General features: G+C 47.4%; 1 protein-coding gene across 1 annotated transcript in view; it reads right to left on the reverse strand.

Moving 5' to 3' along the window:
* LOC138666402 (oocyte zinc finger protein XlCOF7.1-like) overlaps positions 1-9,872 on the reverse strand; it is a 147,616-nt gene extending 137,744 nt beyond the window's left edge. The window contains exons 1-6 of the mRNA XM_069754629.1: positions 9,832-9,872; positions 1,626-1,761; positions 1,317-1,496; positions 1,110-1,233; positions 929-1,026; positions 640-730 (exon numbers count right to left, since the gene is read on the reverse strand). Coding sequence (XP_069610730.1) covers positions 640-730; positions 929-1,026; positions 1,110-1,233; positions 1,317-1,496; positions 1,626-1,697 — 565 coding nt within the window. The 5' untranslated portion in view covers positions 1,698-1,761; positions 9,832-9,872. The remainder of the gene's footprint in view (positions 1-639; positions 731-928; positions 1,027-1,109; positions 1,234-1,316; positions 1,497-1,625; positions 1,762-9,831) is intronic.
* Between the last annotated feature and the right edge of the window lie 1,635 nt (positions 9,873-11,507).

An 11,507-nucleotide genomic window follows, 5' to 3' on the forward strand; every position in this document is an offset into this window, starting at 1 on the left:
GAATGCAAAGAGGAGAAAATTATTATTATTATAGCGCCATTTACTCCACAGGGCTTTACATGTGAAAATGATCTTTATTCTTAGCAGTATGGTCATTTCAGAAAAGTTTGCTCATTTCTGCATCAAGATACGTGTTTATTCTTCCCAAGGGAGCTCATACAACACATCATGTAAAGCAGGGTATCAATAATCAATTGTGTACAGAAGGTATAGAGAAACACCTTTGTACATAGAAGAACTTCATATGCTGCCATGTCACGTCTCCCCATGACTACTCTGTAACGTTCTTGTACTGCCATGCTCCTGCACTGTCAATTTTCTAACCAGCCTTCACAATATAGTCCATGGTTGCGCTGGTGGAGATGCTGCACTAAATTCACAGGGTCATTTAGTTCATTGTGTAACAGTGAAATTAGCCAATCTGTTATTACGAGAGTTAAGTTGTTACCCGGTTTTGAGTAGATTATTACCAGACCCTACTTCTAAATCCTTTCCCGATTTGCCTACATATTTCTTATTGACCTCAAAACTGTTTGGCTTCTCACTTGACTGTCCTTCCAGGGCCGATACAGTTATTAGAAACTCGACATATAATTACAATAGAATCTGTGACATCAGTATTTAGCGGATACTGCTCACCTGGGTAGTCATATGTAGGAATCGCCTTTTTACACCGCTCATCACCCCCCACATTTGTCTCTGTAGTATTAATATGGGTCAGATCTTCACCCTGAAACAAATATTGTAAAAGTCACAGACAGATGGAGAAGTCACATCTATGAACAGCTCTAATCCTGCCATCTCCACCGTTCTCATTACACAAGTATAAAACATATAATACTGGTGGATAAAACAAGACTGAGCACAAGACCTTCACAGCCGTCTACACATCCTAGGGGAAATCTCATGACACCCTCTCTCCATCTACCTGATGATCCTGAGGAACATTGGGATCTTCTTGTTTACAGTCCTGTGGAAGAAGAGGACGGGGACATCTCTCTGGTGTTGTCCTCTTACTGGATAAATCTGGAGGAAACACATACAGGGACTGAATTCCTTCTTTATATACAGATAATTATAGGCCGTGTGTATTTAGTCCTGTCTATTACCTGGTGATGTGAGGGGCTGGGGAACCTCCATCATGACATCCTCATACACATCTTTGTGTCCCTCTAAATACTCCCACTCCTCCATGGAGAAATAGACTGCGACATCCTGACACCTTATAGGAACCTGGCACATACAAAGATACCGTCATCCCCCCGGACCCTTCATAGTGTTACTGTATAATGTTCCAGCATTCCTAGCAGTGTCACCTCTCCAGTCAGCAGCTCAATCATCTTATAGGTGAGTTCTAGGATCTTCTGGTCATTGATGTCCTCATGTATCAGGGGGTGAGATGGAGGCCCTGTGATTGGGCTCAGGGGTCTTTCCCATCCCACAGACACAGGGTCCTGAAAGTGTTCACTAGAGGTCTTCTTCACTACTGTGTAATCCTGGTTATGGAGAGACATATTAATAAATCTCACTACAGACATTTCCAGAGTCCCCACCTCTCCAGTTCTGTCCATCTCTTATTCCCATAGATAATAATTATGGATTGTGACGTCATCAGAATCTCTCACCTCTCCAGTAAGCCGGATGAGGATTTCTAGGGTGAGGTTTAATAGCTTCTCCGCCATCTTGTCCATAGCCATTCGTTAAAGTTTAAAGTAAATTTTCCAGAAGATAATTACTATAAGGATTGTATCTGCCAGGATCCTAAATAGAAGGAAGATCAGCTGATGAAGAATCATGCAAAAAACCATGGGAAAACAAGATACAGGAGCAGTGATGCTGGTATAGTGTAAAGACATGTGCACACAACGTTTTCAGGTGGACACGTCCTGTAACCAATCCAAAAAAGTGCAAAAGTTGTAACAATGCACAAAAATGAAAAACAACTCACTGTTCAGTTTTTCAACTTCTATTAATCTATTAACAGCAGATAAGATGCCAAAATGGCATCTCAGGACCCAGTCTGTTCTGTGGACCAAAGACGGTGCCTATAGTGAGGTCACAGGACTCATTCTGTTACGAGTCCATAAAAAAGAAGAATAAAGGATTTTCCAGGAAGACATCAATGTGCAGTGTAAAAATACGGGAAGTAGAGATGTGCGAACTTGTCAGAAAACGTTCGCCAATTTCAAATTCGGCACGAACCTAGCATATTCGGAATAGTGTTCCAGAGCAAAGCTCAGGCACATTTCAGCAAATGATTGAGTTTCCAATAATGTTTTTATTAGGCGTCACGGGGTTACCGCAACAGAGAGTAGCCAAAAGACTGCAGAATCTGATTGCTGAAAAGCACTTCTTTTAAATGATGTTAATTTCTTTTGGCAGAACAGGGGTTAATCGACCATGTTGGAAACTCTGAGCTCTCAGATGTGCTCGGTTAGCCACTCCCATCCCCTTTATGATCTGGGTCCTGATTCAAACCCATGTCAGAGCTAGCATTTGTTTCATGGCTTAGGAGGAGAGGTGTTCACATGAGTAGGAGTTTTGGAGGAGTTATCTGTGACTGTTGAGTGGTTTGTAAGTGTGGCAATTCCCTTCTCTACTTTAGTTTTTTTCCCATCCTCCACTCCCTGGTGCATTCCTCTGTTATATGTGAGTGAATATTTGTATGCATGGTGTTTTCAGTTTACCCTTGTTTGTTGGGTTGGTGTACTGCGGTGCACAGTAGCGGTCTTGGTGAGGGAAGAGAACAGACGGAGGGCTAACTCAGGAGATAAGGCAAGGGTGGCTGCCCCGGCATATTCACCTTCAGAAGTATCCCGTGGAATAGGGCAAGCTAGGGCACTCCCCAGTGTTAGGGACAGGGAAGGAGATCCTTGTAACGGGTCACCTGACAGCTGAGTAGTAACATTACGCTTTTTGGGTAGGGTAGGGCAATCCCCGTGTTTGATGAGGGGAAGGGGTGATGCATGGGAAGAGGTCAGAGTAGCAGTGGTCTGTGTTTTTTTAATGAACTCAAAGGTGTGTATTCTGGCAGCCAATCAAGGTACAGAAACCATCAACAATGTCATGACATAAGGGCTCGTGTCACTGGTGAGGTCACATGTCCCTCTCCATATAAAATAAAAAGCAGATATGCTTTGCTGATGCTATTTTCTCAGTGTAACAGCGCAGAGAGGCCACTCTGCAAGTTAGGCCTCTTTCACACTTCCGTTGTTTGGCCAACGCCGCAATGCGTCGTTTTGGAGAAAAAAACGTATCCTGCAAAGTTGCCCGCAGGATTCCTTTTTTCTCCATAGACTTGCATTAGCGACGCATTGCGACGTATGACTACACGTCGCATCCATCATGCAACGGATGCGTCGTGATTTTGCGGCCCATCGTGATGAAAAAAATGTTCAATGTAACGTTTTTTCGTCAGTCGGAACCGCCATTTCCGACCTCTCCTCCCCGGAACTCATAATGGGCAGCGGATGCGTCTGAAAACTGCATCCGCTGTCCACGTTGTGCACTATTTGCACAACGTCCGTTGGCACGTCGGGCTGACGGTTTGCGACGGCCCCGTACCGACGGAAATGTGAAAGAGGCCTTAGCTTGTCATATAGTTAGATACAATCCTGTCCTGTGTGAAATTGACTTTCCAACATCAAACTACCGTATATACTCGAGTATAAGCCGACCCGAGTATAAGCCGACCCCCCTAATTTTGCCACAAAAAAAACTGGGAAAACTTATTGACTCGAGTATAAGCCTAGGGTGGAAATGCAGCATTTACCGGTGAATTTCAAAAATAAAAATAGATCATTATTTCCCCATAGCTGTGCCATATAGTGCTCTGCACCGTTCATTATTTCCCCATAGCTGTGCCATATAGTGCTCTGCACCGTTCATATTTCCCCATAGCTGTGCCATATAGTGTTCTGCACTGTTCATATTTCCCCATAGCTGTGCCATATAGTGCTCTGCACCGTTCATATTTCCCCATAGCTGTGCCATATAGTGCTCTGCATCGTTCATATTTCCCCATAGCTGTGCCATATAGTGCTCTGCACCGTTCATATTTCCCCATAGCTGTGCCATATAGTGCTCTGCACCGTTCATATTTCCCCATAGCTGTGCCATATAGTGCTCTGCACCGTTCATACTGCTCCATAGCTGTGCCATATAGTGCTCTGCACCGTTCATACTGCCCCATAGCTGTGCCCTATATGCTCTGCACCGTTCATATTTCCCCATAGCTCTGCCATATAGTGCTCTGCACCATTCATATTTCCCCATAGCTGTGGCATATAGTGCTCTGCACCGTTCATACTGCCCCATAGCTGTGCCATATAGTGCTCTGCACCGTTCATACTGCCCCATAGCTGTGCCCTATATGCTCTGCACGGTTCATATTTCCCCATAGCTCTGCCATATAGTGCTCTGCACCATTCATATTTCCCCATAGCTGTGGCATATAGTGCTCTGCACCGTTCATACTGCCCCATAGCTGTGCCATATAGTGCTCTGCGCCGTTCATACTGCCCCATAGCTGTGCCATATAGTGCTCTGCACAGTTCATATTTCCCCATAGCTGTGCCCCATATAGTGCTCTGCACCGTTCATATTTCCCCATAGCTGTGCCATATAGTGCTCTGCACCGTTAATATTTCCCCATAGCTGTGCCCCATATAGTGCTCTGCACCGTTCATACTGTCCCATAGATGCTCCACATAAATCTGTGCCGCTGCTGCAATAAAAAAGAAAAAAAAAAAACGCCATACTCCCCTCTCTTGCTTGCAGCTCCCAGCGTCCGGTCCCAGCGTCTCTCCGCACTGACTGATCAGGCAGAGGTCGCCGCGCACACTATATGCGTCATCGCGCCCTCTGACCTGAACAGTCAGAGCGCAGAGACGCCGGGAAGATGGAGCTGCGCCCGGCGGCTGGAACGGGGACAGGTAAGTATGACATACTTACCTGGTCCCGGCATCCGGCTCCTTCTCCCGGACAGCTGGTCTTCGGTGCCGCAGCCTCTTCCTCTATCAGCGGTCATCGGCACCGCTGATTAGAGAAATGAATAGGCGGCTCCACCCCTATGGGAGGTGGAGCCGCCTATTCATTTCTCTAATGAGCGGTCCCACGTGACAGCTGAAGAGGGGAAGAACTGCAGCACAGAAGACCATGGGACAGGCAGGGAGCGTCAGGATCGCTGGAAGCAGGTAAGTATGCCTCAGCGCCCTCTCCCCCTCACCCGCCGACCCTGCCACCCACCGTGACTCAAGTATAAGCCGAGATGGGCTGAAAATCTCGGCTTATACTCGAGTATATACGGTAGTTTGTGCTAATAGTGTTGTGCATGCAGTAGTCCATACTTCCTACTCAAAATCATTTGGGCTAATACGGCGTTGCAGTCCGGACTCCAGTGGTCACATTTACTAATCAAAATCATTTGGGGTAATACTCTGATGCAGGCACAAGTCTACATTTCAACATATTAATCTTTTGTGCTAATTTTGTGGTCTAGCCACACTATATCAGCTAATAAATACTGATTATTAAATTAGAGACAGGCGACTTACAAAAGGGGAAGGGTACAGCAAACATGAGTTGGAAAAAGTAAGGTTGTGGTGGAAAGGGGAACAGGATTGGTGTTCGAGGTTTGTGGGGTAGGTGGTAATGTTGCTGAAAGCTCTACTGAACAAACATCGTCCTATCCAAAGACAACTGACAACTTGTGATACTAGACAGGATACTCAACTCCCTTTCTTTTGCAGCCAAACAGCGGTATGCCTTGTAGATAAGGGTCAGAAAGAGCATGTGCTCCAGTAGATGGCAAGCGCTGCATCAAGTGGCCTCTCCTCCTCTTCCTCCTCCACCTTAATATGACAACAAAAGGTCAGAGGTGGCACCAGAATTAGCCTTGTTTTTCCCCCGCATCAAAAGTCTCCAACTACCGAACTCACCCAGAGTTCTAATCGGATAATTGCAAAGCATGGAGGCATGCGGCAGGGCCTGGAAAACAGCTTGAACCAGCATTTCTAGTTTAAACATTGATCAGTAACAGGTGGATGAGTGATAAGTGTAGGCCTGGTGCCAAATTCAGGTAACAAACATGTGGGAGACCCAATTTAGAGTCCAAACATTTCCAAAAATTAGGGGCAGACACCACTAAAGTGTCATCAGTTTCCCCAGAGTAGAAATAGTATAATGAGGCTCTGACACTCCATCCACTACAGGCAAGCCACAAGATGAAGACAACTTAAGAATCTCCACATTTCCAAAAATTGTTAGCAACAACAGGAACAGGATCCACGACAAAGGTGTTACATACTACAATAACGCAATATCAACGCAGCCCACTGAAAACTACGCTATCGCCTATTCTGCGATTGGGGTACAAAAGTCATTGCAGATCCATGACTTGTTCATCTTGATGAAAGTTCGGCCACTCAGCCATTTTTGAAGACCAAAATTCACAAGCGTCCAAATTCCCCCTGATGGTATTGATATTGAGCTGAAGATACTCCTGCTACATCCTCTCCAGTCATTCAAGTGTGAGACTTGCACTCTCTTCTGCTGGTGCACGTGCTGATCTAAAAAAGTGTGAAATGATGCAAACAAATTACTTATGCCACTTACATAGCTGATGCTAATGTTCTTGCACATTCCCAGGTTTGGAACTTTATAACTGATACACCAATTGTGCTTCACTGCTGTCTTAGGGAAAACCACTCTTAATTTTGTGTACAAGCGTGTTTCGATACTCCAGCAGCACATGCGCATCCCATTACAGGGGGAAAGCATTAGGCAAAATTTACTCTTGTACCATGGATTTAACAGAGTGGCAACCCAGTAGCCTGCACAATTTCTAATCCTAAAAATATGGGCATCATGTTGTAGATAGTGCAGCAAGAAGGCGCTCATATGTGGTGCGCTTCCATGAGGTCTGAGTCCATGGTGTCTTGGTGGCAGGGTAGAACCCAAGCTTGCTTCTTACATCCTCTCCTGCCAACCACGGTCAACAGAGGGGATAATTATTCTCTTCATCTCCTGACTGTTGCATGCCCATCACCTTTTCCTCCTTGTCCTTCTCCATTTGTTCCTTGGCTCCTGCACCTTCAGTTTGTCTGGTACCATGACCCCCCCAATAATAAAACCTCCCATGGCACCTGCTTGCGCGACAACAGTCCGAAACTTTGAGACATTGATATCACTTCCGCATCTTCCTCCTCTTCCTTTGGGACCACAACAACCTCCTGCGCACTATTCAAAGTGTGCTCCAGCATGTATATGACTGGAATAGAGATGCTCATGATGGCATCGTCAGCGAAAACCATCTTGATAGCCATTTCAAGACTGTGCAGAAGGGTACAAAGGTCCTTCATCTGTGCTCACTACGCAAGCATGATTTTTCACCACATCTGTACTAAGTTGGCCCAGGCTATGCAAAAGGACATATTGCTACAGGGCTTGTTGCTGCTGCCACAGTCGCTACAACATGTGGAGAGTGAAATTCCACCATGTCAGCAGATCGCATGTAAAACAGTTAACCGGTAGGCCGAAAGACCTCTGTAGCGACGCAAGTCGATGACCTGCGGGGTGCAAATGGCAGAAGTGACAACACGGCGACCGTGCTTTCTGGAGCGCATCCAGGCCAAATAGTGGTAGAGATATTTCTGTACAACCAGGTTGAGGACATGAGCCATGCAAAGCATGTGTGTAAGGTTGACCCCGAGGTGGGGAAGGCAACATGTTCACACTGTTATCACACACCGCATTCCCTGCATCCAGTTTGTGTGGAGACTGCCATTGTTCAAACTCGGCCTGGAAAGCTGTCCACAACTCTCAAGTCTAGACTACTGCAGGCTCCTGCTTTGTGTCCTCCCTTCTAACAGTCTTGTACCCCTCGAATCCATACTAAACTCCGCTGCCCGACTAATCCACCTAACCTCCCCCCACACACTATTCCCCGGCCTCTCCCCTCTATCAATCCCTACCCTGGCTCCCCCTTACCCAGAGACTCCAGTTCAAAACCCTAATCATGGCCTACAAAGCCATTCAAAACCTGTGTCCTCCAAACATCTGTGACCTCGTCTCTCAGTACTTACCTGCAGGCAACCTCCGATCCTCATAAGATCTCCTTCTCTACTCCCCTCTTACCACCTTTTCTCCTGCGCATCCCCCTACTCTGGAACTCTCTACTCCAAAATACCATGCTCTTGTCCACCATAGAAACTTTCAAAAAGCAACCTGAAGAACCTCCTCTTCTGACAAGAATACAACCTGCAGTAACCATCTCTCAGCGATTGTATCCTCACTCACCCATTTTTAGACTGTGATCCCTCACGGACAAGGTCCTCTCTCCTTCTGTATCAGTCAGTGACTTTTATTGTTTAAGATTATGGTATTTGTTTTTATTATGTACACCCCTTTGCACAAATGGGGCTATAACAAATAATACTGTTGAGCAGCTGCCAAAGCAAGGGAGTCGAATAGCCCATCCAGTTGCAGAAGTTGTAAAAATGCTGCACAATTTTACTATTCCTACTGTGGGAAAATTGATGCCACTTTTGGGCATGTGTGACAATCATTTTCTGAAATGTGGAGACTCCAAGTTGGGTCTCCTTCATGCGTGTTGCCTGAATTTGGCAGCGCTCTCAGAGCACCAGGCTTTCACCTGTCACTCATCCACCTGTTCCTGATCAAGGTTTCAGATAGAAATGCCGGCCCATTAAGCATCTGGTTTTGACGCTCACGGAATTCAATAGGGTTCGGGTATGCTTGTCAAACCGTTTGGTGAACATCGGGACGTTAGATGAACCGAACCTTGAAAGGTTCACTCATCTCTAATGGGGAGCAACTGCTGGGAGACGAGGCCTCCTCTGGAGCATCTGTGTGATTATTTATTTAGAGGAAGAACAAATGACAGAAGAAAATTACTGTGAATCCTGATAGAGAATAATGCAATGGGCCACCAGCACCGACCTCCACTTGCAGACTTGCACTCCACCTAGAGCGAATAATGGAGCCTCCAGCACCAACCTCCACCCGCAGAGCCGCACTCCACATAGAGAATAATGGAGCCTCCAGCACCGACCTCCACCCGCAGAGCCGCACTCCACATAGAGAATAATGGAGCCTCCAGCACCGACCTCCACCCGCAGAGCCGCAATCCACATAGAGAATAATGGAGCCTCCAGCACCGACCTCCACCCGCAGAGCCGCACTTCACATAGAGAATAATGGAGGCTCCAGCACCGACCTCCACCCGCAGAGCCGCACTCCACATAGAGAATAATGGAGCCTCCAGCACCGACCTCCACCCGCAGAGCCGCAATCCACATAGAGAATAATGGAGCCTCCAGCACCGACCTCCACCCGCAGAGCCACACTCCACATAGAGAATAATGGAGCCTCCAGCACCGACCTCCACCCGCAGAGCCACACTCCACATAGAGAATAATGGAGCCTCCAGCACCGACCTCCACCCGCAGAGCCGCACTCCACATAGAGAATAATGGAGCCTCCAGCACCTCCACCCGCACTCCACATAGAGAATAATGGGGCCTCCAGCACCGACCTCCACCCGCAGAGCCGCACTCCACATAGAGAATAATGGAGCCTCCAGCACCGACCTCCACCCGCAGAGCCACACTCCACATAGAGAATAATGGAGCCTCCAGCACCGACCTCCACCCGAAGAGCCGCACTCCACATAGAGAATAATGGAGCCTCCGGCACCGACCTCCACCCACAGAGCCGCACTCCACATAGAGAATAATGGAGCCTCCAGCACCGACCTCCACCCGCAGAGCCGCACTCCACATAGAGAATAATGGAGCCTCCAGCACCTACCTCCACCTGCAGAGCCGCACTCCACATATATGGCTTTTTTGTGTGCACACAGGACCTGTGATGAGGTCACAAGAGGGGAGGAGTCAGGAGTCACATGACCAGGGTGCAGGACTCTGCTGTGCTGGTTGTCATGGAGCTGGATGAGGGGAAGTTTATGTGTGGGGTCAGGAGGGGTTTACACTGTGGATGTAGTAGCATTAAGCACAATATTGTATATATATTCAGATAACCAATAACAGGAGCTAGACAATATGGTAATTAACTAACCACTCCTTACCACCTCCTTTCTATATGCAATTATAAATCCATGTATGTACAATAAATCATCAGTATTGGTGGAATGTAATTGTCACAATGTTGTGCAGTCTCATTCCTTGAGCGCTCATAATAATCAGTCTTATTGGGAACGGCCGCAGCACACACAGGGATAGATTTATCCAAACCAAATTTCCATAACAACATTACAAAGGGCAGAAGGTGTGGTAATCCGAATATACTGCTAGTGGTGGAGAAGACTCCCTAGGGCTAGAGGGGCATTCTAACTTTCTTGAGAACCAGGGCTGAAGTTGTATCTGCCTCTCCTCCTCAGTTTAGGTTTCCTGTTCCTACGGGAACGACAGGATTTTTTCTACAAAGAAACAAGTACCTGGACCAATGCAGGCCGCCTGCAGTATCTCTGGGAACGGCAGGGGCTGCAGTCCAGAAGCAGCATCAGGGGAATTTCCATTTGATGGCTCCCTCCTCATCTGATGGATGGTTCAGGTGATGGCCGGGTCCGGGGAAGGCCGCTCGGCACCACTCAGGAACATGCGGCGTGGAGCGGCGCCGGAGCAAACCTTGGCCGTCAAGAAGTCGGGTAAGGTGAGGGCAGCGTTCCGGAATGCGGTCTGGTGCAGAATCCCGGACCGCGCATTCGCCGACCGCCACAGATGCTCCTGCTCTAGAAGTAGAGATTGAACTTTCGGGGCGTCCAGGCCGAGGTCAGTGGCGGGGGGAAGCGCTGATCCACACATGCGCAGAGCAGCAATAATGACCCGGAACCGCTAGAAGGCTCCAGGAAAAAAAGGGTGTGCCCTATAAAAATCAGACAAGCGCTGCGTTCGGCGATGCAACATGTCATCCCCAGTGACTATGGACCCTCCAACAGAAGACTCAGCAGCCCCCCCAAGGATCTCTCCAGCAGCGGATCCACGGATACCGGTCGCAGAAGCGATGCCGCGGTGCCCAGATCCAGAACAGGACCTCGGCCTTCTGATCTAGTACCGATAGCTTCACTGGGTGAGTGTAAAACTCTGCCTATTAAGCTGACACCCTCCCTTTTGCTATGTCTCCCTCTCTTCAGATCAAAAAGAGACAAAAAACTAAACACAAGCAATGCGCTTTATGTAGCCAGCCCCTTCCAGATTCATGCCCTAAAAAGCCTTGAAAAGACTGCATTACTGAGACCACAGAGGGAACAGCAGTATCTATTACGGACTTATGTACCTTAATTAGGGAAGAATTACAAGCTATGACCCAGGATAAACCACAAAAAAGCAGATCCTTTCCGGTAATTCCGGCAGTCAATGCTTTAATAAAAAGAGAATGGGAGATGCAGGATCAAAAAAGATTCCTCCCTTCAGCATCATAAAGAAAATACCCGTTTAGTGATGAGGAGCTACTTACATGGACTAAGA

The sequence above is a fragment of the Ranitomeya imitator genome, chromosome 2 (assembly GCF_032444005.1).
Source record: "Ranitomeya imitator isolate aRanImi1 chromosome 2, aRanImi1.pri, whole genome shotgun sequence".
NCBI lineage: Eukaryota > Metazoa > Chordata > Amphibia > Anura > Dendrobatidae > Ranitomeya > Ranitomeya imitator.